Below are 25,752 nucleotides of genomic sequence, written 5' to 3'. Positions count from 1 at the left end.
TTCCATCCATTATTTGACCTTTATTTAACTAGACAAGTCAGTTAAGAACAAATTCTTATTTACAATGACATCCTACTGGGGAACAGTGGGTTAACTGCCTTGTTCAGGGGCAGAACAACAGACTTTTACCTTGTCAGCTCGGGGATTCGATCCAGCAACCTTTCTGTTACTGGCCCAACACGCTAACCAGGAGGCCATCTGCTGCCCCATTAGACAAAGCAGTTCAATTTACGTAAAAAAGAAAAGACATTACAAATTTGAGAGACAATGACAAACAACTTTTATTAAATCATTTTTTTGTTGTAGTTAGTCATAGCTGCTCCAACACGTGTATTTACAAATAATGGCCTTCGTATGAAATACATTTGCAGAAAAATCTGGTAAAGCGAGTTAGACCAGGAAGAGAGGGAAGAGTTACAACAGTCTGGGGAGGTGAGGACAATAGGTCTGGGACAAGAGGACAGGGACAGAGGCCAGGGGAAAGTGGACATGTACAAAGGCCAGGGGACAGTGGACATGGACAGAGGCCAGGGACAGGGGACATGGACAGAGTACAGAAGACAGGGACAGAGGACAGGGGACAGATACATACAGTAGGACAGGGTACATAGGAGGGCACAGTGACATTAGGTTCAGGCTAAATGGCTACAGTAACAGGTACCAAATTCAGGTGAAGAGCTCCTCTAATCAGACTCACTGTTCACCCTGTAACAAAACTGCATCTAATACTCTACATCAACGGTTGAATAGAAAATTACAGTTAACTGATTTAGGACATTGTGATATGCACAGAGAACCAGCACTCAACAAGCTTTACAAAAAAATGGACATTCCATCTCCTGAATTCAGGTACAACAACATGGTGCTACTGACTACTGAAGCTTCATCTGAAACCATTGGAGAGACCACAGACAAACTAAGCAGGTACAAGAACTCAAAACATCAGGCACCTAAACCACATTCCAGATGAAAATACTACTAAGTAAAGGTCTGGTCAAAAGGGGAGAGCGATAGGAGTGTGGTCTGGTTCTTGGAATGGGCATGGATGGATATAGTGCACTTCCAATAGCAGAGACCTTAACTTCAACCTCCACACACACACACACGCACGCACGCACACACACACACACACACACACACACACACACACACTGCACAGCTGATATTTGAGACGCTTACACATAATGCTAACTGCACGGTGGATTCAGAATTGACAGATATAGACTGTAACATTGATCATGTTTCTCATACAAAAAGACATTTAGAAATGAAATCAACCGTTTTTTTTAAATATCAAACATTTACATTTTTCTCACTAACAACATTAACAATGTCTCCCTTAAATCTGGTTGCCCTTCAAAGAAGTGTGAGAATCACTGCTCTAACACTGTACGTTCTATTAGACTATGGCTGGATACACAGTACCCATAAGACAAGGTGATCCGTATTTCCCAATGTTGCCCGAAGTGAATGTCGGTGACAATGAATTTGTACTTTTCCTATCTACAGATTTGGTCAAACTAAATGTATTTCTCACTGATAGTCCATTCAACCCTTTACAAAGGAGGTGAGTGAGTGTCAGTACACTAAATAGACTGTGTATAAGTAAGTGAAGGGACTGAGGAAAATATTTACTGAGTGTTCCTGGGTTTGAGAAGCCGAATTCTATTGATCTCAGCTGGGGCCTCTCTCTCACCTCATCACTCACTCCGGTCCTCTGGGCTGAACAGGACACCTCTCTCGCCCCTGCTAGTGAACCTATCCTGAGGCTGAACAGGACACCTCTCTCGTCCCTGCTAGTGAACCTATCCAAAGACTGAACAGGACACCTCTCTCGCCCCTGCTAGTGAACCTATCCTGAGACTGAACAGGACACCTCTCTCGCCCCTGCTAGTGAACCTATCCTGAGACTGAACAGGACACCTCTCTCACCTCTGCTAGTGAACCTATCCTGAGACTGAACAGGACACCTCTCTCACCCCTGCTAGTGAACCTATCCTGAGACTGAACAGGACACCTCTCTCGCCCCTGCTAGTAAACCTATCCAGAGACTGAACAGGACACCTCTCTCACCCCTGCTAGTGAACCTATCCTGAGACTGAACAGGACACCTCTCTCACCTCTGCTAGTGAACCTATCCTGAGACTGAACAGGACACCTCTCTCACCCCTGCTAGTGAACCTATCCTGAGACTGAACAGGACACCTCTCTCGCCCCTGCTAGTAAACCTATCCAGAGACTGAACAGGACACCTCTCTCACCCCTGCTAGTGAACCTATCCTGAGACTGAACAGGACACCTCTCTCGCCCCTGCTAGTAAACCTATCCAGAGACTGAACAGGACACCTCTCTCGCCCCTGCTAGTGAACCTATCCAGAGACTGAACAGGACACCTCTCTCGCCCCTGCTAGTGAACCTATCCTGAGGCTGAACATGACACCTCTCTCGCCCCTGCTAGTGAACCTATCCAGAGACTGAACAGGACACCTCTCTCGCCCCTGCTAGTGAACCTATCCAGAGACTGAACAGGACACCTCTCTCGCCCCTGCTAGTGAACCTATCCAGAGACTGAACAGGACACCTCTCTCGCCCCTGCTAGTGAACCTATCCAGAGACTGAACAGGACACCTCTCTCGCCCCTGGTAGTGAACCTATCCTGAGGCTGAACAGGACACCTCTCTCGCCCCTGCTAGTGAACCTATCCAGAGACTGAACAGGACAACTCTCTCGCCCCTGCTAGTGAACCTATCCAGAGACTGAACAGGACACCTCTCTCGCCCCTGATGTGAACCTATCCTGAGGCTGAACAGGACACCTCTCTCGCCCCTGCTAGTGAACCTATCCAGAGACTGAACAGGACACCTCTCTCGCCCCTGCTAGTGAACCTATCCAGAGACTGAACAGGATACGTCTCTCGCCCCTGCTAGGGAACCTATCCAGAGACTGAACAGGACACCTCTCTCGCCCCTGCTAGTGAACCTATCCTGAGACTGAACAGGACACCTCTCTCGCCCCTGCTAGTGAACCTATCCAGAGACTGAACAGGATACGTCTCTCGCCCCTGCTAGGGAACCTATCCAGAGACTGAACAGGACACCTCTCTCGCCCCTGCTAGTGAACCTATCCTGAGACTGAACAGGACACCTCTCTCGCCCCTGCTAGTGAACCTATCCTGAGACTGAACAGGACACCTCTCTCGCCCCTGCTAGTGAACCTATCCTGAGACTGAACAGGACACCTCTCTCCCTCTCTCTCCTGGTGGTCTTTTCTTTTTCCATTCCAGAAATAACCAACGCATGGCCACCCAGCATGTGGTCTGCAAGGACGCTGCTCCACACGACATCAAAGACACGGCTAAATCATACCAGAGCTGCAGCTGCTATAGAGGAACCTTATGTCCACAATGTTACCACAACCTTCCTGCAAAGTTAGGAGAACTGCGGGGACGTGTGGGCGGATCATCACTGCATGGTCGCTAACCTATCAATATCAATATCAATGCAAGTGTGTGCTGTTTGCCTGGAAGAACCCAAGAATACTACTAAAAACATAATTGAAACTAATCGTGTTAGCTACAGAATGGGGTCATCCCTGTACCTTGTGTTTATAAACGTAAATGTAGTTTGGTAAAGGTTATGACAATGTTTCCAAATGAAGTAGTGGATTGTAATATGGGCTGACTTGTTAGCACGCATATCGTTTGTGTTTACTGTTACAGAGAAGATCACAGTTATAACTCACATTCCTACACCCTGATACAACAAGCGACTCTCTGTCCTCTTCCCTGAACTCAGCTGGATAAAAACAATCCAATTCAATTACATTTTGAGTCCAAGCCCAGATATTTAATGTGTACGAGTAATGAAATACCTGTCTTAAACAAAAAGAGAGACTGATGCTTTTTAGTGGTGGGATGTTTTGGGCTTCTCTCTGCTGTAGTTACAGTGACAGAACCAGGACAGTAATCAGAAAAGGGACAGAGCACGAGGACTCAAGAATAAATAGGAAAATACATTTGCCTGACAAAATACCATATCAGCTCCCACGCTCCTCGCAAATATACACCCGTGTTGGCTGCTAAACTTGAATTATGTGATTTATTTCAAAAATACATTAATCAATCACTAATTCCCCTAAAAGGACAGAAAGTACTAAACATGGGGGCTTATTTTTTCCGGTTAATCTCAAACATCCTCTCCCAGTCTCTGAGTCATTGAATCCAACCCCCATCACCTGAGAGGAACTTCTAAAGGACTCTTCAAAGGAAAGAAAACAACAGACAACCCTCCGCTTGGCAACAGGATTTCTCCAAGCTACAACCATGGCTTTGGATCCTTGTTTCACCGTTGATTGGCCAGCATGCCTTGTCCTCATTTTATTGGCCAGTATACCTTGGCCTCATTGCCATTGGCTGATCTGATCAGTCACGAGCCTTCTTCAAACGATCAATTGTCATTTGCCACAAGACTTCATCATATTCTCAATCAAAGTCATTTGGGGGTTTGGAAAATGTTTTTGTTCCGTAGTTTAATCTTGCAAAATGTTTGGTGTGGCAACAGAGGGGGGGGAGAGAGAGAGAGAGAGAGAGAGAGAGAGAGAGAGAGAGAGAGAGAGAGAGAGAGAGAGAGAGAGAGAATGTGTGTGTGTTAGTGTGTGAGAGGGTGTGGGGAGAGCAAATTCAACGGCATACCATGGCCTTCAAATATCAAAATTCACAGGAAAGTAAAATGACAAAAAGGCTTTTGGCATCTTAACTCCCCAAAGCAATGTTTATAAAAAGGACTTCCACTTATAAGTCTCTCCTCTCCCTTGCACTGAGAGAGACTGTCTGTTAAAAAGTGCTCCTTGGGGGTTGTGGGGGGCCTGTGGTCCAGTCAGGGCGGTCCACTCCGCTCTGTCTAAAACCCTCAGGCTGGGCGCTATGAAGACAAGATGGCCGCCAGGAGAAGCAGGGAGGAGGTCACCAGCAGGCCGGCGGTCTGAACCCGGCCCACGGAGTTGACGTCACCTCGGGATGGCTCAGCTGACTCGTGGCTGGTGTCATCTAGATGAAGGGTGGAAAAGATGGAGAGAGGAAAGAGAAGGAGATAAGAATCATTGGAGAAGAGACATCATTCACATGCAAGACTGAAACATGAATGTGTGAAATTAAGTAGTGGCTTTGTCATTCCATAAATTGTCTTTGTGACTGACATATTGGACCATTGGAAGAATGGGAAAATAAGAGCCTCTTCGGGATTCTGTATCAGGAAATACAATTTGTCATTCCTGGATAAACGCACGCACAGGCAGGCAGGCAGGCACACACCCAAAGACACACACACACACTTTATAGAGTCAAACAAACCTCTTGGTTCTAGGGAATTGTCCACTCTCTCATTGACGTCAAAGACCCGATCGTGAACACTGACAGTTTTCACACAATTGTCTGCAACAAAAGGAGTTGGGATGTGAACATTCATAGCGAGCCCAAGATTGATATCAGACTTTCAGATAATGCAATAAAAGTTGTCCACAGATTGAAAGAATAGAGAATGGCATGTTCTTTCAGAAATACATTTACTTGCTGGTCTGACGAACACCTTCAGTCGTAGGCAACTTCTCCTTCCATTGTCAGCAATGGTGGATGCTGTGAAAACATTTCAGATATGTTAAGAACAATGCCTACGTACTTCAACGTTAACAGCAAAGACCTGAGAGCTATTCTGTACAGACATACACTACTGGTCAAAAGTTTTAGAACACCGACTCATTCAAGGGTTTTTCTTTATTTTTACTATTTTCTACATTGTATAATAATAGTGAAGACCTCAAAACTATGAAATAACACATATGGAATCATGTAGTAACCAAAAAAGTGTTAAACATCAAAATATATTTTATATTTGATATTCTTCAAATAGCCACCCATTGCCTTGATGACAGCTTTGCACACTCTTGGCATTCTCTCAACCAGCTTCATGATGTAGTCACCTGGAATGCAATTGAATTAACAGGTGAGCCTTGTTAAAAGTTCAAATGGAATTTATTTCCTTCTTATTGCGTTTGAGCCAATCAGTTGTGTTGTGACAAGGTAGCCCTATTTGGTAAAAGGCCAAGTCCATATTAGGGCAACAGCTCAAATAAGCAAAGAAACCACCACTAAAGGACACCAATAATAAGATGAAACTTGTTTGGGCCAAGAAACATGAGCAATGGACATCTTTGTGAGACGTGGTGTGGGTGAACGGATGATCTCCGCATGTGTGGTTCCCACCATAAGGCATGGGGGAGGTGTTATGGTGTGGGGGTGCTTTTCTGGTGACACTGTCTATAATTGACTTAGAATTCAAGGCACACTTAACCAGCATGGCTACCACAGCATTCTGCAGCGATACTCCATCCCATCTAGTTTGCGCTTAGTGGGACTATCATTTGTTTTCAACAGGACAATGACTCAACATACCTCCAGGCTGTGTAAGGGCTATTTTACCAATAAGGAGAGTGATGGATTGCTGCATCAGATGACCTGGCCACCACAATCCCCCGACCTCAAACCAATTGAGATGGTTTGGGATGAGTTTGACAGCAGAGTGAAGGAAAAACAGTCAACAAGTGCTCAGCAGATGTGGGAACTCCTTCAAGACTGTTGGAAAAGCATTATAGGTGAAGCTGGTTGAGAGAATTTCAAGAGCGTGCAAAACTGTCATCAATGCAAAGGGTGGCTATTTGAAGAATCTCAAATATAAAATATATTTTGATTTGTTTAACACTTTTTTGGTTACTAAATGATTCCGTTGTGTTATTTCATAGTTTTGATGTCTTCACTATTATTCTAGGTTCTCAAAGGATGCAACTTGTGATGAATGTAGCATATTGTATGCCACTTTTACGAATTAGCAATGTTGATCAACACCTGAAACACATTTCAATTGGCTACTGAGTGAGGGCAACATCTGCGACTTAGACTTCCATTAGCTTTAAACAACACAAACACCTGCCCCCTTCAATTTTGATTGGCTTTCAAGAGACATCCACACCGGCTACTCAAACGTCTATTGGCTGAAAGAACTGTCTGCACCTGCTACTCAAACTTCTATTGGCTCCAAATGTTGTCCACATCTGCAACACAGAATTTGATTGGCTCAGAGTAACATCACCATCTGCTATGAATGATTTGATTGGCTGCAGAGGCCGTCAACACCTGCCACTTGGTTCTATTAGCAGTAAAGTAGCACAACCCTGCAACACAGACGTCTACTCTGGATAACTGAAATATGACAGCTGCTTCACTAAATCCCTATGGTGGCAGGTCACTTCAACTCAGGCCGCTTCACCTTCTGACCTGTCAACAACTAGACAATGTCACCTAGGACGTAGTCACCAAAGTGACAAACTAGACTGTGGGTGTTTAACAAGCAATAGTTCTGAAGTCCCTATCTCACTTCTATTCTGAAAGTAGGTTGTGACTGAGATCTTGTTCTTGTTGCTAGTTCGACAGACCCTGACCGTGACTATATTCATCCCCTCTATAGAATGCCTCTCTTATTCTCCCACCCAGCAACCCCCAACTCTATGGGCCCCTATGTTCTGACCCCGTCATTTCCTGGCCTGCCTGGGGTCTCAAGCTGCTCTTAATCTAGACATAAACCCCCACCCCTCAGGGCACCATCATGCTGTTTGTGTGTGGGTGTGTGTGTATGTGCATGTGTGTGTGTGTGTGTGTGTGTGTTTGAGATAGAGAGAGAGCAATACAGTTTGTCTATAGAGTGTCCTATAGCCTATCATCTATCTTGATACACTCTTCTTCCCCGTGAATGATACTGGCAGTCAATTCCTGATAAAAACGAGCCATGTCAGTATTTCCATGACTGAAGACTGAGGTTACGATTTTAAAGCACTTAGCGTGGCTATGAAATATGATAAAAATTGTCTTTAGAACTTGATGTGGAGAGTTATATTGGCAATGTGGCGTCAATCATGGCTCTTCTGTCTGTGTCAGCGAGTATCGTGTAACTTACCTCACACCCCTACAGTGGCAGGCACTCAGGCCAGACTGTACTAGCTCCCTCTATATTCCCAGTCAGTCAATCAGACAGACAGAGACAGAGCCTGGACTCCACAATACCCCACACAGCCGTGAGCTGCTTTTCTACGACCCCGTCTCACGCGCTGCGACACTAGATCCCAGGTTAGTCATGCCATGCGGCCCAGTGGAGGAGATTAGCATCCTCTCGTGAACACACACCATCCCATAAACGTCTCACACGTCCACGCACACTATACACATGCAGACACTCCCGAACACACACACACACACACCACCAGACACACACACACAGACACACACACCACCACACACACACACACACATGACCAGACACAAGCTAGGGGCTCATATGCCGTGTAACTTAAGTCTGGGGTATAGACCGGAGATGAATTGGAGATCTGATATAAATACGATGGGATCAGATGATTCCCTTGTGATCAGTTTGTATCTGTCGGAACAAAGCAAAACCCAAGACAGTGGAACAAACACACTGTTGAACAGGGTTTATCTCATTATCTATGCAGATCTTCAGACTGTGTACGGAGTAGGACCTGGGCTTTTGAAGCTTTACAGCATACAGTCAGCCCCAGTCACACAGAGAGAGACAGACTCTCCACTGTCTCCCCAGATAATTGGATTTCTATCCCCTGAGATTTGGATCACACTTCCCCATTGGCTATTTTAGAAAAACATGCAGCTGCAGCCTGGGAGAAGCCCGGGTTCACATCCAGCCATCAGGACATGCTGAACTTTGACCCCCCCCCCCCCCCCCCCCCCCCTCAGGACGCCCCTTCTGATCCCCCTGATAGCTTCCTGCAGACATCTGTCTGCCAGACGGACGGACAGACCCAGGGCCAACCGCAGGTGTCAGCCATTTGATTTAACCCACCCCATGTCCCACCACACCCGTTCCTTTCCTCTCGTCGCCTGGGGGGTTAACTATCCACGGGGGGGACAAAGGGTTGTCTGTCTGTCCTCTGCGCTGAGTCGTTGTCACCGGCACATGTCAACCCCCAAACACTTGACTTACTTGCTCTAAGTTCTCAGCTCTATTGTCCAGTAGTGTTACAACATGTGCTAGTATCATCTGACAATGTAACTCTTTAGTCATACTTGACAGATCAGACACATGCAATGTGATACTGAAACTGATATCACATGGTTTATTGTGAGATATCCAGCTTTTCTGGAACTACATAGAGGGACATGATGTTGGAGCAGGTTAGTGTACACCTCGGTATGTTCCCCGGGGTGTGATTACGTACACGCCTTAATGTTATTTCATCCTCCTCGCAGGCGACGTGTTCTTGGTGAAAAACAGCCTCTTTTCTGAGTGAATCTTTAACTGTTGAATAATAATTCTGAGGCAAGGAAGGAAATGCCTTCAGGCCATGTGGCCAGTCTCTCTTTCTCATTCTCTCTCCCCCAGTTTCACTGTAAAAGCCAGTATGGAAATATATACTTGATGGCTATTTTGACTCCATCTTGGCTCTCCTATTAGCACATTAAACAGAGCCTGAGAGACATCCTAACGTAAAGTCCATAACCTGCCCCACACCATCCTTTATTTAATCTACCCAATCCAGTAGAATAACATCCTAGGAGATTGGGCAGGTCATCATATCATGTGCCTTTAAGGACTGCCGATTCGTCAGGCAGATTTCTCCTAAATCACATGACGGGGGTCTGAGGCGTGCAGCTGAGGCCGAGGCTGAGGCTACTGAGGAGTAGGCCTAAGTGAAGCCATCTCTGTAAGAGGAATCAGAAATACTGTAGCCTAGCAGGCCGCCCGGTGCTATCTCTTATTTAGTCTCAGATCTCTGCCTTGTAGGGCTCCGATTCGAATTGTAAAAACATGGCTTCAGATGCTTGTGTTCCAGGGGCCTTCTCAAGAGCAGCAGAAAGTTGAGCCTGGCGAGTTTGTAACAAAGTCTCTTCATATGGAGACCATGGGAATGGAGATGTTTTCCCTCCGGGCAAATGTTGGGTTTTGAACCTCTTTGCCAGGACTAACAAAACAAAGTTCTACTTTGCTATTGTTTTTCCCCCCCGCAGTCAGTTCCATGCTTCAACTCAAAATGTTTGGCCTCACATCACACCCTTGAATCGTCTAAGTATGTTGTGTTTTTCGATAGTAGCCTGAGCCCACAACATAATAACTCTTCACTGATATCATAAATGCCCATGCCATGCAGGAGGACTGTGGCAGCTCTCTCTCTGCCTTTAAGCAAAGCATTCCTGTATTCCTGTACTGTGGTACCAACTGTGTTTTTCTATGATATGTAAATGAGTGGTATTCAGGCATACATGGCCCGGATAACTCAATTTGTTGGGGCATGGCGCTTGCACCAGCAGAGTTGTGGGTTTGATTCCCGTACTTTATACTGAATGCTTTTGTTAACTTTAAGCTTATTTGACTATAAGCATGTGCTAAATTACCATAAAGATTACCATTACTCACAGATGTAGTAGTACTCTCTGCCAGGGCGGAACTCGAAGCCCAGAGAGAAGGGGGTGAAGAGCTGAAACTTCTCGGAGAACTTCAGGGGTCCGTTTGGGGAGTGGGGCCTGTTACACTCCCAGCGTTTGAAGCCCTTGGCCGTGTGGTCACAGGAGCTGTAGCCGTCGTAGTTGACCATGTAGAGGACGTAGTGCTCTGTCCGCTCCTCTGGGACAGAGTCCAGGTAGTGGGGACAGAAGACGTCCAGGTAGTCGTTTATACACACGTCGATGTGGTAGTCACCTCGGTAGAACCTGGGAAGGAAAGCAGAAGGGTTATGGAGAAGGAGTCTTCAAGACTACACGGTCTAATAGTATTGATACTATCCCACATTTCCATGACTCTACCGGTCTTGATGTCATCACTGATCTAACACTGTTGGATAGGTAAAGTATACGCAAGAGCTTCATTATGTAGCTCTCACCTAGTGTGTCATGTCAGGTCGGTGATGACTTCGAAAAGGGGAATAACATAAGATACACTAAATGTTTGTGAACTAAAGCCCTAAACTAAAGAAAATGCAACCAGATGTGCTGTGAAAGACAGAGACACTTCAGACTGCCAGGTATGCCAGGTATTCATTCCTGTGGAGTGATGGGAAACACAAATTCCCGTAGGCTCCATATACGGTTGCATTTCTGATGCTTTTAGTGGACACTGATTGGGATAGGATGGCCGGCACGTCTCAAGAGTCGCTAATGGCCTGAGCTCGGTATCACTGACATACTGCGGATGTCTTCAATACTCCACCTCTGTTCATTGACACATTGGGGCCGGGGAGAACAGGCTGGAGACCACGTCTGTGCATGCTGAGCACTGATGATCCCATACGGGTGAACTCACTCTGGCTCTGTGGGAGGTTTCTCAAGTAAGGACTGAGACTCACAGGCCAAGGAGCAGATGTTACACCCACCTAACAACCTTTCCAGGGGGGAAAGGACCACTCAGAACTGATTCAGGGTCAGGTGAGAGAGGAGCCTGCGTTGGACAGCAGTGCAGCTGTTCTCACTGACACGTACATTTCCAGGCTTTAAGAGATGTGTGTGTGTGTGTGTGTGGGTGTGTGTGTGTGTGTGTGTGTGGGTGTGTGTGTGTGTGTGTGTGTGTGTGTGTGTGTGTGCATTCCATGTGTGTCCTATATTATGTGTGAGAGTGTGTCAATGTGTGTGATTCTCATCATTTTTCTCTCAAGTTAGAGTCTGGGCAAACACAAAACCAAAGCCTTGTTTTCTCTCTAGTTATAGCCTGGTCAAACATGAAACCAAAGCCTTGTTTTCTCTCCACTTTTCTCATGCTCCAGCTGAGTGCTGTGGCTCCAGGCAGACACAGCAGGGCTTCAATCAGCCTCAGTTTCAGAGGCTTTCACTGATACCATAACTGACAGAGGGCAACCAAACCACAGAAATCCACCAGTGAGTATCACTTCCTCAGCCAGAGGCACTGTGGGATAGCCAGCATGGTCTGTCCATCTCCTTAAGCTTTTAATGCTACCTTTCAAGTCAACCTGTGTGTACATGTAGATGCTCTCACCTAACTGTCACTCAAATCTGGCCTGAGACCTGCCATAAAGATTAACACGGATTAGAGAAGAGAGTTCGGCTCGATTTTCGTCTGACCGAGAGGTGAGGGGTGGTCACTTTTCTGAACATGACGATCGGAAGATTTACGTCAGATGAGCTAACAGGGACAGCAGAGAGGATTACTCTGGCCCTCCTAGAGAGTATGCTCACCACAGATACACTGAGAGAGCCTTCCTTGTGAGTGATAGTGCCCAATATCGATCCACACTGAGCCATATTCTTGAACCATAATGCCGAGACATATGTCTCAGTCTGAAACTCATTAGCACCACGGGTGTGAGTTTTCAATCTTTTTGTGAATGTCTTCAGGCTAGAGTAATGCTTCACAACGCACAGACAGAGCTCAACTGGGACATCGGCGTCCTTTTGGGAGTTTGCACAAAAACAATGACGAATGAGGATACGTTCAAAGTCTCTTACAACGAACATAAATGTAGCAGACAAGGAAGTAAATAACGCAGGCTTTAAAACTGACGACAACGTGATTAAGAAATCAACACCTTCATTTTGTTAATTCAGTTGTTCAATGTAACGCGATGAGCCAATAGAGTTTAAAAAAACAAGACACCCAAATCCTAGCACTGTCGTGTTTGGGATTAATTACGCTTGATTGGCTGAATTACTCACAGCCACTTAGACAGGCTCATGTCTGATTCAGGGGCAAGTACTCTTAACAAAGCACACTCATAACGATAATCCTTCTTTTTACCCCTCTAATCCGATCTTTGCTCCTCTTTCTCCTGCTCTCTTTCGCTCAGGTGACCAAGCACGGGTAATGAATGGTTTGCACCCTGGTTCAGAGGAGGAGAGGAGGAGGGAGAGAGAGAGAAAGCCTTCCTGGTGTTTTCTATAATACACGATTACAGTGAGGTCAGAGCAAGGTCAGATTCCAATGGTTTTATAACAATGGGAGAAAAGAGGAGACACTTTCCCTGCCCAGACCACATGAAACTGCTGACCTGTCCCGAACCACATAATGGGACTATAACAACTGTCTAAATACAAACTAAATGGTCATGGGAGCAAACATTTCAAGGTTCAACTGCACTGTCTCTCACATAATTACATTGTTTTCCATTGAAAACCTATGAGTCAACAATCATAGCTTAAAGCAATGTGTATTACAGACCACAGTCTCTGTGCTTGGGTTTTAAAATATTTCCTTGATATCTATTCTCCTGACATTTGTTGTGTGTTCTACACACTCGCACAAGCACACACCCCACACGGTATGTAGTTCATATCCTTGACCTCTAGGGGGAGCTCTTTAGGTAGGTCATTTCACTACTGTGGCCCCACAGGGTATAGGCTAATACATCTGGTCATTTGACCCTGGGCTCTGATGTCAGCATATGGAGTCTATCTTTCCCTCTGCCTGGTGTTCCCCCTCTCCCTCAGGGCAGGAGGACCTGACCCCCATCCACCCGGCCGATCATTCATAGCACTGGGAAACTGTGCCACCAACCCCACCACCAGCCATGGTTCAGACATCATTACCTCCACTGATCAGTGATCACACACATCTGTGCAGACACACACACACACACACACACACACACACACACACACACACACACACACACACACACACACACACACACAAAGAGGGAGTTCTGTCTGCCAGGGTTCAGAGGCAGACTGGGTGTTGACAGCAAAAATGGATGAGAAAAGAGAAACTATTTAAAAAAAATACACTTCTCTCTTTTCTTTGTGGTCAATTTCCCTGGGAACAAAAGGATTTGTCTGAGCTTGTCAGACAAGGGCGAGAGTAACTGAATTTTAGATTGTAAACCCATTGCTGTTTGTGGGAGGTAGGTCCTACATGGCAGGAATATTACAATGAGAGCAACAGAGAGAGAATATAGACAGAATATAGAGTAGGAGAGTGAGAACTAGAGTGCTAAGGAGAGAAACAAAAACAGAAAGAGAAGTTTACAGTAATACTAAGCTGTTTTCCCTGAATGACATCAGAAGTTAAGTCACAGTACAGGACAGGTTAATGAATGATGATGCTATTCTGGTGGTCAAAGGGTCAAATAGGCAGCATGGAGTGAGTGTCACTCAACACACACATACACAACAGGCACTCACACACACACACACACACACACACACACACACACACACACACACACACACACAACAGGCACTCACACACACACACACACACACACAAAGACACAGCAGGGCTCCATCACTCACTCAGTGCTTAACCCCAGGGGCTGACAGCTCATACCATAAACCCCTGGTCTCGAGGCAGACCCTCACACAGGTTGCCATCATACTGACTTATGACAGAGCTGTTCTCTATCTCTTTTACATGCACAGGGTGCTCAAATTCAAGGATACACACACACACACAGAGAGATCTCAGGGTGTTCTCCGCCTAGCTCAGAAGCCACTTAACTGGAGAACCCCAAGCCTTGTTAAAATAACCCTACTAAATATGGCACACTCAGCACCTTGGACTGAACAGGTGTAACATATAGCCCTAGATCATAGAAACAGACGCCTAGATCTACAGAAAACAGAAACATCAATGATGGAGCATGAGCTTGGATCCCAAATAGATTGCCTGTCTAGATGGCTAGATGCTCCCTATCACTATCAGACATTCCACTCAGGAGGATATCAATCTGACACATAAGAGCCTGGCCAGGGGTGAGAGGTCACTGACAGACCATTATTCATCTAGGGCCTCAGTATTTGGCCAATGTCTGAGCCCGGTGACGGGGATGACTCCAGGGTCGTCCATCTTAGGAGCTGCTGTGTAGGTGGCGGGGCTGCTAAGGGACGGAAGGGGAAGTTTAAAATGGTGGATCCATGAGGCTTGGCGCAAACAGAGTGGCCCAGCCCTCTCATTAAACACACACACACACACACACACAAATGAATACATACATACACAGACACAAAGTAATGGTATAAGCATCTGTGAGTTATACAGGAAGTGTCTACCTCAGTCCGTGTTTGACTAACATGACCCTGATCCCCCTCACCGGGCTGGAGTTTTGACATTTGACCCGTCACTCCGGGGGCGATTTGAACCCCCCGTGCCGCCCTATCACTTTACTGCACCCCAGGGAACTCCAACCCGCCCTGCCCTGGACCCAAACCAACCCTGTATAGTGGTGAGAGAAGAAAAACACAACGTCTGGACTCAATCACCCACCCATGACAAGGCTCCACAGCGTTCACACACACCACCAGTCATCCACTAGTGAGGTCTTACCCATATCACCGTGGGGTAACATTGATTAAGTTGAGTAATAGTGTTCTGTTGGAAGATGGTAAAAAAACAAAATGACGCTGTTGGATATTTGTTGTGTTCAAGGTTGGGAAAAGTCAGAAAGGCGAAAGACGAGGAGAACAGAAAAGAGAGCAAGGCGAAAAAGAGGGCGAAAAGGAGGGATGAGAAAAGGGGGAAGAAGGAGCAAAGTGGGAATAGGAGAGGGAAGGAAAGAGGGATGTGCTCAGGTCAGATGTAACATGGGTAACGTAGAAGCAGAGAGGGGTCGGTAGATGCCTGTTAGAGTGTAAGAGGGGGTGGTCCGGCCGCCACTGAGGGGGAACCATTCTGTTCTGTCAACAAACAGCAGCAGGCCCAGAAAAAACAGCACATGTAAAATCATGTAAGGGCTAAACATAGAGCGCCCCTCAGAGTGCCAGGCATGCCAGCGCCAAGTCACAACACCTGCCCCCCTCAATCGCACCCCTCTAGGCCCCATAACCCACCTTTCTTCACCCTACCACTCCAGGAGGACATCATCTCATCCAGGAGGACATCATCTCAAACTCGGCCATTGTGACTTTTCAAAGGGCAAGTTTTATATCCAAATTGAACATTTATATAAAACGGCAACCCACAGCTAATATTCACACCATGGTCCCATTAAAGAGTTTCATAGCCAAACGCTCACGCACAGAAAGTTTAGCGATGCAGCTCATATTGTTCTGATATCAAGACCAAAGGACAGCAGTAACAAAAGCCGGTCCTGAATCACAGGCCAAGATCCAGCAGACAAAAGCAGCCCACCCCCAAAGTCATGGATGGGCCAGCCCAGACAAAAGCAGCCCACCCCCGATGTCATGGATGGACCAGCCCAGACATTCCCTTTACCAGCTGGTCACATGCCCCTACAGCACCTGCTCAGGCCTCGCTGAAGCCAACACTGACTCATCCTCCTCCTCTCTGTCCTTCAAAACGGATTCCAGATCAGCTCTCCCAATCCCAGCCCTAACACTAACCATTAAAAGAAAAGAAACAAATCTGATCCTGGGCCAGCTGTCTAAGGGGTAATACAAGCCACATGTCACTGGCTGTTTATATATTTGTCCAGGGATGTACAGTGTCTTTCTGGTGATAGAGTAGGTAATAACAGAGCAAGAGAGGTTCTTTTGATAGATCACCTCATGACAGGCCAGTTTCCATCCCAAAGAACATTGAGTCAGACACTTCTCTGTCTGAGGTACGACGCCAAAGGAATAGAGACGTAGAGTAAGACAGATGCTCTGTCTCCCTCAGACCATCCATCCACTCAGTGTTGGATCAGTGTACGTGTGTTATTAAGCCTGACCCAGCAGTTTGGATCTCATCTCAGTATCGTCATGGACGGCAGAGCTGAGCACATGTTCAGGTTAAAGAGCCTTCATTTCATCTGGGCATGGTTCCGTCTATATCCATCCCATCCACACAAAAGGCTGTGTGAAAATGTGCAGGCTATGTGTGCTATGTACTGCTGCCAGTGCAGAAGGAGGGCTGTGTGCTGAATCATTATCACTGGGTTTTAGTGAACCGACTGTAGTGATTAGCCCCAGACACTGAACCATGGGCCACCTCATTTACCACACCACTTGATGTGATTGTTATTGGAGTGGAGATACTACCCTGCTGTGCAAACGCCACCTATCCTCTCCTCTCACTTCTGCACAGTCACTAAGTGTCCTCGCCTCAGAGAGAGAGGGAGGGAAAACGAGAGAGAGAGAGATAGGCGAGTTAGTGATAAAGCGTGAGGCAGAGAGAGATAGAGGAAGGAGAAAGGAGAGAAGAACAAGTGTGCGAGAGGGAGAGAGACAAGAGAGAAAAAGAGAGACACGAGGAAAGAGAGGTGTGCAGTTCCAGCAGGCCTGGAGCACAGTGGTGTGTACATAAATACACCCCCCTTGTGAATGACAGGCATGCTAGTCCCTCACCTACCCCATGTGGAGAGAGGAGCAGGGAGGCTGCAGCCATCTTAACCCTTACTGTCAGCTCACTTTACAGCCCTACAGAACAGAACACTCTGCTGCAGGCGCTCACTGTCATGGCTATTGGCTAACCTCTACACCATCTTAAAACCCTAACTGCCAAGTAACCATAGTGATCCTGAAACAGTAAATGCATTAAGCCTGTATGTCATCATCTCTACACATAAATATTTGTGCCTTCTATATGTTCTGCATGTTCTATATGTTCTTCATGTTCTATATGTTCTATATATTCTATATGTTCTTCATGTTCTGCATGTTCTATAGATTCTGCATATTCTATATGTCCTGCATGTTCTATATGTTCTGCATGTTCTATATGTTCTGCATGTTCATCATGTTCTATATGTGTTGCATGTTCTATATGTTCTATATGTTCTGCATGTTCTATATGTTCTTCATGTTCTATATGTTCTGCATGTTCTATATGTTCTTCATGTTCTATATGTTCTTCATGTTCTATATGTTCTGCATGTTCTGCATGTTCTATATGTTCCTCATGTTCTGCATGTTCTATATGTTCTGCATGTTCTATATGTCCTGCATGTTCTATATGTTCTGCATATTCTATATGTTCTGCATATTCTATATGTGCTGCATGTTCTATATGTGCTGCATGTTCTATATGTTCTTAATGTTCTATATGTTCCACATGTTCTATATGTTCCGCATGTTCTATATGTTCTGCATGTTCTACATGTTCTGCATGTTCTACATGTTATGCATGTTCTATATGTTCTGCATGTTCTATATGTCCTGCATGTTCTATATGTTCTGCATATTCTATATGTTCTGCATATTCTATATGTGCTGCATGTTCTATATGTGCTGCATGTTCTATATGTTCTGCATATTCTATATGTTCTGCATGTTCTATATGTTCTGCATATTCTATATGTTCTGCATATTCTATATGTTCCTCATGTTCTGCATGTTCTATATGTTCTTCATGTTATATACGTTCTGCATATTCTATATGTTCCTCATGTTCTACATGTTCTGCATGTTCTATATTTTCTGCATATTCTATACGTTCCTCATGTTCTATATGTTCTACATGTTCTACTTGTACCCCATGTTCTGCATGTTCTATATGTTCTACATGTTCTATATGTTCCATGTGTTCTGCATGTTGTATATGTTCCTCGTGTTCTATATGTTCTGCATGTTCTATATGTTCCACATGTTCTATATGTTCTGCATGTTCTATATGTTCTGCATGTTCTACATGTTCTGCATGTTCTACATGTTCTGCATGTTCTACATGTTATGCATGTTCTATATGTTCTGCATGTTCTATATGTTCTGTATGTTCTGCATGTTCTATATGTTCTATGTGTTCTGCATGTTCTATATGTTCTATATGTCCTATATGTTCTGCAAGTCCTATATGTTCTATATGTTCCGCATGTTCTATATGTTCTGCATGTTCTGCATGTTCTATATGTTCCATATGTTCTATATGTTCTGCATGTGCTATATGTTCTATATTTTCTATGTGTCCTGCATGTTCTATATGTTCTGCATATTCTATATGTTCTGCATGTTCTATATGTTCTGCATGTTCTATATGTGCTGCATGTTCTATATGTTCTGCATATTCTATATGTTCTGCATGTTCTATATGTTCCTCATGTTCTATATGTTCTGCATGTTCTATATGTTTGTCATGTTATATACGTTCTGCATATTCTATATGTTTCTCATGTTCTGCATGTTCTATATGTTCTGCATGTTCTACATGTTCTACTTGTACCCCATGTTCTGCATGTTCTGTATGTTCTACATGTTCTATATGTTCTGCATGTTGTATATGTTCCTCATGTTCTATATGTTCTGCATGTTCTATATGTTCTGCATGTTCTATATGTTCCTCATGTTCTATATGTTCTGCATGTTCTATATGTTCCACATGTTCTATATGTTCCACATGTTCTATATGTTCTGCATGTTCTATATGTTCTATATGTTCTGCATGTTCTATATGTTCTATATGTTCTGCATGTTCTATATGTTCTGCATGTTCTATATGTTCTGCATGGTCTATATGTTCTATATGTTCTGCATGTTCTATATGTTCTGCATGGTCTATATGTTCTGCATGTTCTGCATATTCTATATGTTCTACATGTTATATTAGTTATATTTGTTCTGCATGTTCCATGTGTTCTTCATGTTCTATATGTTCTTCATGTTCTATATGTTCTGCATATTCTATATGTTCTATTTGTTCTGCATGTTCTATATGTTCCTCATGTTCTATATGTTCTATAAGTTCGATAAGTTCTATTTGTTCTGCATGTTCCATTTGTTCTTCATGTTCTATATGTTCTAAATGTTCTATATGTTCTGCATATTCTATATGTTCTGCATGTTCTATATGTTCTGCATATTCTATATGTTCTATTTGTTCTTCATGTTCTATATGTTCATGTTCTATATATTCTTCATGTTCTATATGTTCTATACAGTGCCTTGCGAAAGTATTCGGCCCCCTTGAACTTTGCGACCTTTTGCCACATTTCAGGCTTCAAACATAAAGATTTAAACTGTATTTTTTTGTGAAGAATCAACAACAAGTGGGACACAATCATGAAGTGGAACAACATTTACTGGATATTTCAAACTTTTTTAACAAATCAAAAACTGAAAAATTGGGCGTGCAAAATTATTCAGCCCCTTTACTTTCAGTGCAGCAAACTCTCTCCAGAAGTTCAGTGAGGATCTCTGAATGATCCAATGTTGACCTAAATGACTAATGATGATAAATACAATCCACCTGTGTGTAATCAAGTCTCCGTATAAATGCACCTGCACTGTGATAGTCTCAGAGGTCCGTTAAAAGCGCAGAGAGCATCATGAAGAACAAGGAACACACCAGGCAGGTCCGAGATACTGTTGTGAAGAAGTTTAAAGCCGGATTTGGATACAAAAAGATTTCCCAAGCTTTAAGCATCCCAAGGAGCACTGTGCAAGCGATAATATTGAAATGGAAGGAGTATCAGACCACTGCAAATCTACCAAGACCTGGCCGTCCCTCTAAACTTTCAGCTCATACAAGGAGAAGACTGATCAGAGATGCAGCCAAGAGGCCCATGATCACTCTGGATGAACTGCAGAGATCTACAGCTGAGGTGGTAGACTCTGTCCATAGGACAACAATCAGTCGTATATTGCACAAATCTGGCCTTTATGGAAGAGTGGCAAGAAGAAAGCCATTTCTTAAAGATATCCATAAAAAGTGTTGTTTAAAGTTTGCCACAAGCCACCTGGGAGACACACCAAACATGTGGAAGAAGGTGCTCTGGTCAGATGAAACCAAAATTGAACTTTTTGGCAACAATGCAAAACGTTATGTTTGGCGTAAAAGCAACACAGCTGAACACACCATCCCCACTGTCAAACATGGTGGTGGCAGCATCATGGTTTGGGCCTGCTTTTCTTCAGCAGGGACAGGGAAGATGGTTAAAATTGATGGGAAGATGGATGGAGCCAAATACAGGACCATTCTGGAAGAAAACCTGATGGAGTCTGCAAAAGACCTGAGACTGGGACGGAGATTTGTCTTCCAACAAGACAATGATCCAAAACATAAAGCAAAATCTACAATGGAATGGTTCAAAAATAAACATATCCAGGTGTTAGAATGGCCAAGTCAAATCCAGACCTGAATCCAATCGAGAATCTGTGGAAAGAACTGAAAACTGCTGTTCACAAATGCTCTCCATCCAACCTCACTGAGCTCGAGCTGTTTTGCAAGGAGGAATGGGGAAAATGTTCAGTCTCTCGATGTGCAAAACTGATAGAGACATACCCCAAGCGACTTACAGCTGTAATCGCAGCAAAAGGTGGCGCTACAAAGTATTAACTAAAGGGGGCTGAATAATTTTGCACGCCCAATTTTTCAGTTTTTGATTTGTTAAAAAATGTAGAAATATCCAGTAAATGTCGTTCCACTTCATGATTGTGTCCCACGTGTTGTTGATTCTTCACGAAAAAATACAGTTTTATATCTTTATGTTTGAAGCCTGAAATGTGGCAAAAGGTCGCAAAGTTCAAGGGGGCCGAATACTTTCGCAAGGCACTGTATATTATATATGTTCTTCATGCTCTATATGTTCTTCACATAATGGAATATAGACTAACACAGGTAAAATCATGGAACCCACTGGACAAAATAGTTGGACCAAAAAGTCAAATTTTGGTTGAGGTAAATTTGACTGAAAATAAAACAAGCTTTTAAACTCTAGCATCGATTTGTTGTTTGAAAATAGACATGTTTCATCCAGGAGAGAAGGGCCTTGGAGTGTCTCTTGGATTGTTCTGTGAGTCAGAGAGGGCGAAGGAGTATATTTTAGGTTTGCGTGTTTCCGTGTAAAGCTGTCACTTTATTAGCAGAGACATCTATCCTTCCTTTCAGGAGCACAAGGTAGTCGTCAATGCGTTAAAAACTGTAGCAGAACGCTTCAGAACAAGGGTCTCAAAGACCAACGTACAGTATCCATGACCACCAATGAAATAGAGTGTGTTCACATGCGTGTGTGTGTGGAAGGGGGAGTGGGTAGGGTTTAAAAACACTGTGAACCCACGTCAGTCAACATACACATTAAAAACACATGGCTGAACACACACGGCACCCATTGCACACACAGGAACACACAGTGCACACACAGGAACACACAGTGCACACTTAAAGTGTTCAACACGTCGTAGATAGTGTGTTCATCCTTATAACAACACCCAAGTATGTTATACTGATGCATAGGGCGTGTCAAAGGGTGGCTACTGTGTCATCTATAATGATTGTTTCAAAAGAGGAAGATCAATCAATAGACCCCAATATCTCATTTGAAGGCCAATGAGTTTTTCCTGATCATGTGACCTGACCATGAAGATCTCTGGCTCAAAGCTATAGCAGTTTTGTACATTTGATACCCCAGAAGAAGAACGGACTCTACAGCCACAGGTCAAGAGGTCATCATTAATGTCTAATCCAGCCTAACCCTGTTAGTAACCCTAACCCAGCATAATCCTCCCTCACAAAGCTCCTCTCTCTCAGACAGCAGTGAGTGATGATCTGCCAGGTAGAATAGACTCTGCTGGTCCACTCTATACACAGGAGGGATTACTCACCAGCAGGCCAATTTCGGCCCGCGGCCGCCAGTTGGGGACCCCTGAGGTATGGTTATAGTTTTACAACGCCAGCAGACCATACCCTGGGACTGTGTCAGGGCTGTCACAGGTAGACTGATGATGTTGCCTTTTCTCACCACCGGTAAAGACACTAATCCCCATAATTCCCTCAGTGATCCCACCCAGGTCAGGAGTGATACCACACACACACACACAACAATGAGGAATAGAGAATTTGTCATACAGAGTAAATGATGAGGGACCAGTCTGCTGAACGCAAACAAGCAGTACTGCAAACCAAACAATCAGTCAGTACAATTCCATTTAAACACCACACTCAGAAAGAGACGAACACACACACAACCACACACAAAGTGGAGTCTGCACTGCATTCCTCTGTGCCTGCTGGCTCTTGTCCCTCCACACTTGTCACAAGGCAATTCTGGCCCTCGAGCGTGTTGGAGTTGTGTGAAGAGCCTCTCACAGGCCTGTTAGCATGCGGGGGGCGTCGGCTGAGAACTCTTGCCTTGAGGACACACAGGAGGGGACCCTATAGCAGCCTCAGCCCCTCCCAGTACACTCACACGCATATACAGGTAACTGCCAAAATGAAGGAAACACTTGAGTAAATCAGGGATACCAAGTACATTGATAGCAGGTGCTTCCACACAGGTGTGGTTTTCTGAGTTAATTAAGCAATTAACATCCCATCATGCTTAGAGTCATGTATACAAATGTACGTGTGTGTGTGTGTGTCAGGCAGCAGATCTCAACCCAATTGATTCTGGAGCTGTACCTGAGACAGTGTTTTCCATCACTATCAACATAACACCCAATTATTGAATTTCTCATGGAAGAATGGTTTCACATCCCTCTAACAGTTTCAGACATTTGCAGAATCTATGCAAAGGCGCATTGAAGCTGTTTGGCGGCACGTGGCCCAAAACCCTATGAAAATATTTTATGCTGGTGTTTCCTTTATTTTGGCAGTTACCTATACACACTGGTTGGACACACACACCCTGCAGGCAAAGACAGTCGGACTCTTTAGCTATATACAAAGTTCTGTGAATCCTACACCAAATGAATTCCGATTTGGGCCCATCTGGCAGTGTGTATACAGCATACAGGCCTCTGGTGCATCTTCCTACATACCTGTGTCTTCCTGTCCAGGGCCGAAGCTGTCAGAATTAAGACAGATGGTTGGATGGGGGGACAGAGACGGACGCAGGCACTGAAACTGAGACGGCATGTTTGGTTTGGGGCTTAATTGGAAGAATAACAGTGCCCTTTCCAACTCCTAACATATCTGGAGTAAGGCTCTCCACTCAGGCAGGCAGGCAGAACGTGAAGAGAGTGCAAATGACCACAGTAGTGGGATTTTACCTTATCCCTCCTCACCCCTTTCTCACCTTCTAAAACACATGAACATCTGCCTCTGTGTCTCTTCTCTGTCTCTTCTCTCTTGTAACATTGCCTCAACTGTTCTTCCTTCTCTTTTTATTATCCCTTTCTTCTACCTACATCCATTTCCCTGTCTCACTCAGTCTGTTCCTTACATCTACATTCCTCTCAATTCCTTCTACCTACATCAATTTCCCTGTCTCACTCAGTCTGTTCCTTACATCTACATTCCTCTCAATTCCTTTTGCCTCCATCCTTCTTTTTGCTCTCTTTGTCTCTGTCAGTCTCTGAAGCCATTATGTGTCTCATTGATTGAGGCAGTCCTTATTGAATCCTGTGTGTGTGTGTGTGTGTGTGTGTGTGTGTGTGTGTGTGTGTGTGTGTGTGTGTGTGTGTGTGTGTGCGTGCGCGTGTGTGTGCCTGTGTGTCTGTGTGTGTGTGTCTGCGTGTGTGTGTCTGCGTGCGTGTGTCTGCGTGTGTGTGTCTGCGTGTGCGTGTAGGGATTCTATGGATGGGCTTGTTTTCTCAGCAGAGCTTGGTACAAATAGAGGAGGAATGGAGAGGGGTTTAGGGGATTCCAGGAGCAAAGAGAGACCCTGGTGAAGGGTTACAAAACAGCTGTGTCCACTCTGCCCAATATCACTCTGGAAGAGAGGGAGACCACGAGGGAGTGGACAAAGGGAGAGACAGATAGGGAGGTAGAGGTTGGGGAAGCAACGTTGACAGACGTTGCAAAATGAAGAGATCTTACCCAAAACAACTAATCATCCCAAAAACGTGACAAGGGACTTGATTCAAATATGCGATTGCAGTGGCAAAGAGATAGAAAACAAGAAAAAAAGAGCAAGCGAGACTGATCCTATATAAGCCTTTGCACAATCACGTCTCTCTATTATGCGTGGGAATACTATGAGTAGGAATAATAAATTAAAATCACTTGGAGCTGATTTCCTCTTGTTTTTGCAGTCTTTTATGTCCAACGCTAATGTTTTTTTGCCCCCCAAATAAATCCACCGTAAGCCAAATGTGTTCAGCGGGCCACCAGTCTGTGAGCCCCAACTGTACAGTATATCCACTGTATCCTGAGCTATGCTGATGAATATTTGTGTCCAAGTTGCGTCTGTAATTTAGACATTGAGTGGTGTTTCCTCCCAGATTTCTCTTTATGAAGGGGATGGATGTCCCTGTAAATGAGAGCCTTGTTTGGAGTAAACATGCAGCTGTCTGTTTACATTTAGCAGACACTCTTATCCCGAGCGTCTTGCAGCTAGAGCATTCACCTTGTGGGACAACCACATATCACAGTCATAGTGAGTACATTTTTCCTCAATAAAGTACAGTAGCTGTCAGCAAAGTCAGAGCTAGCTGGGAAAAAGTAACGAGCAAGTGTTAGTTCACGAAAGCCCCCCCCCCCCCCCCCCCCCCCCCCACCGCCATCATCTCCCTCTCCTATTTCTCTCTCTCTCTCTCTCTCTCTCTCCTGCAGGATCTGACACCGGAGATGAAAAGCAGAGACACCGTTAGGCTGGCACCACATCTCATTAACACACTGGTAAAACGCTGCCACATCCACACGCATGCCCGAAAGGTACGTACACGCGCACTGCCACACCCACAGCCACTGCAATCCAAGAGTAACTGTAAACCCAAGCAGAGACCAGAGACACCATGACTATACTGTAACTGACTGACAGTTTACCAAAGTCAGGACGGGGTTGCTGGTCAGTGTTACCGTAGGAATGAGGATTAGATATGTGTGTGTTGTCATAACACAGAGTAGATTAGACCAGGAGGCTGTGGATACTCTGCCCAGGTCCCCCCCCAGGGATGGAAGACAGAGGAAAGAGAAAGAACAAAGC

General features: G+C 44.8%; 1 protein-coding gene across 2 annotated transcripts in view; it reads right to left on the bottom strand.

The window, feature by feature from the left end:
• Positions 1-256: 256 nt before the first annotated feature.
• LOC110509759 (ephrin-A5) overlaps positions 257-25,752 on the bottom strand; it is a 52,057-nt gene continuing 26,561 nt past the window's right edge. The window contains exons 2-5 of one of the 2 annotated variants that reach the window (XM_021590843.3): positions 10,491-10,783; positions 5,558-5,629; positions 5,348-5,428; positions 257-5,044 (exon numbers count right to left, since the gene is read on the bottom strand). In XM_021590843.3, the coding sequence (XP_021446518.1) occupies positions 4,920-5,044; positions 5,348-5,428; positions 5,558-5,629; positions 10,491-10,783 (571 nt within the window). In that variant the 3' untranslated portion in view covers positions 257-4,919. The remainder of the gene's footprint in view (positions 5,045-5,347; positions 5,429-5,557; positions 5,630-10,490; positions 10,784-25,752) is intronic. The other variant, XM_021590845.3, reaches the window with a different exon arrangement.

This window comes from Oncorhynchus mykiss, chromosome 29, assembly GCF_057628025.1.
Source record: "Oncorhynchus mykiss isolate SJ-2025 chromosome 29, ASM5762802v1, whole genome shotgun sequence".
NCBI classification, from domain to species: domain Eukaryota; kingdom Metazoa; phylum Chordata; class Actinopteri; order Salmoniformes; family Salmonidae; genus Oncorhynchus; species Oncorhynchus mykiss.
Note: the sequence above shows the minus strand (reverse complement) of the source record. Positions and strands in the feature narration are given on the sequence as shown.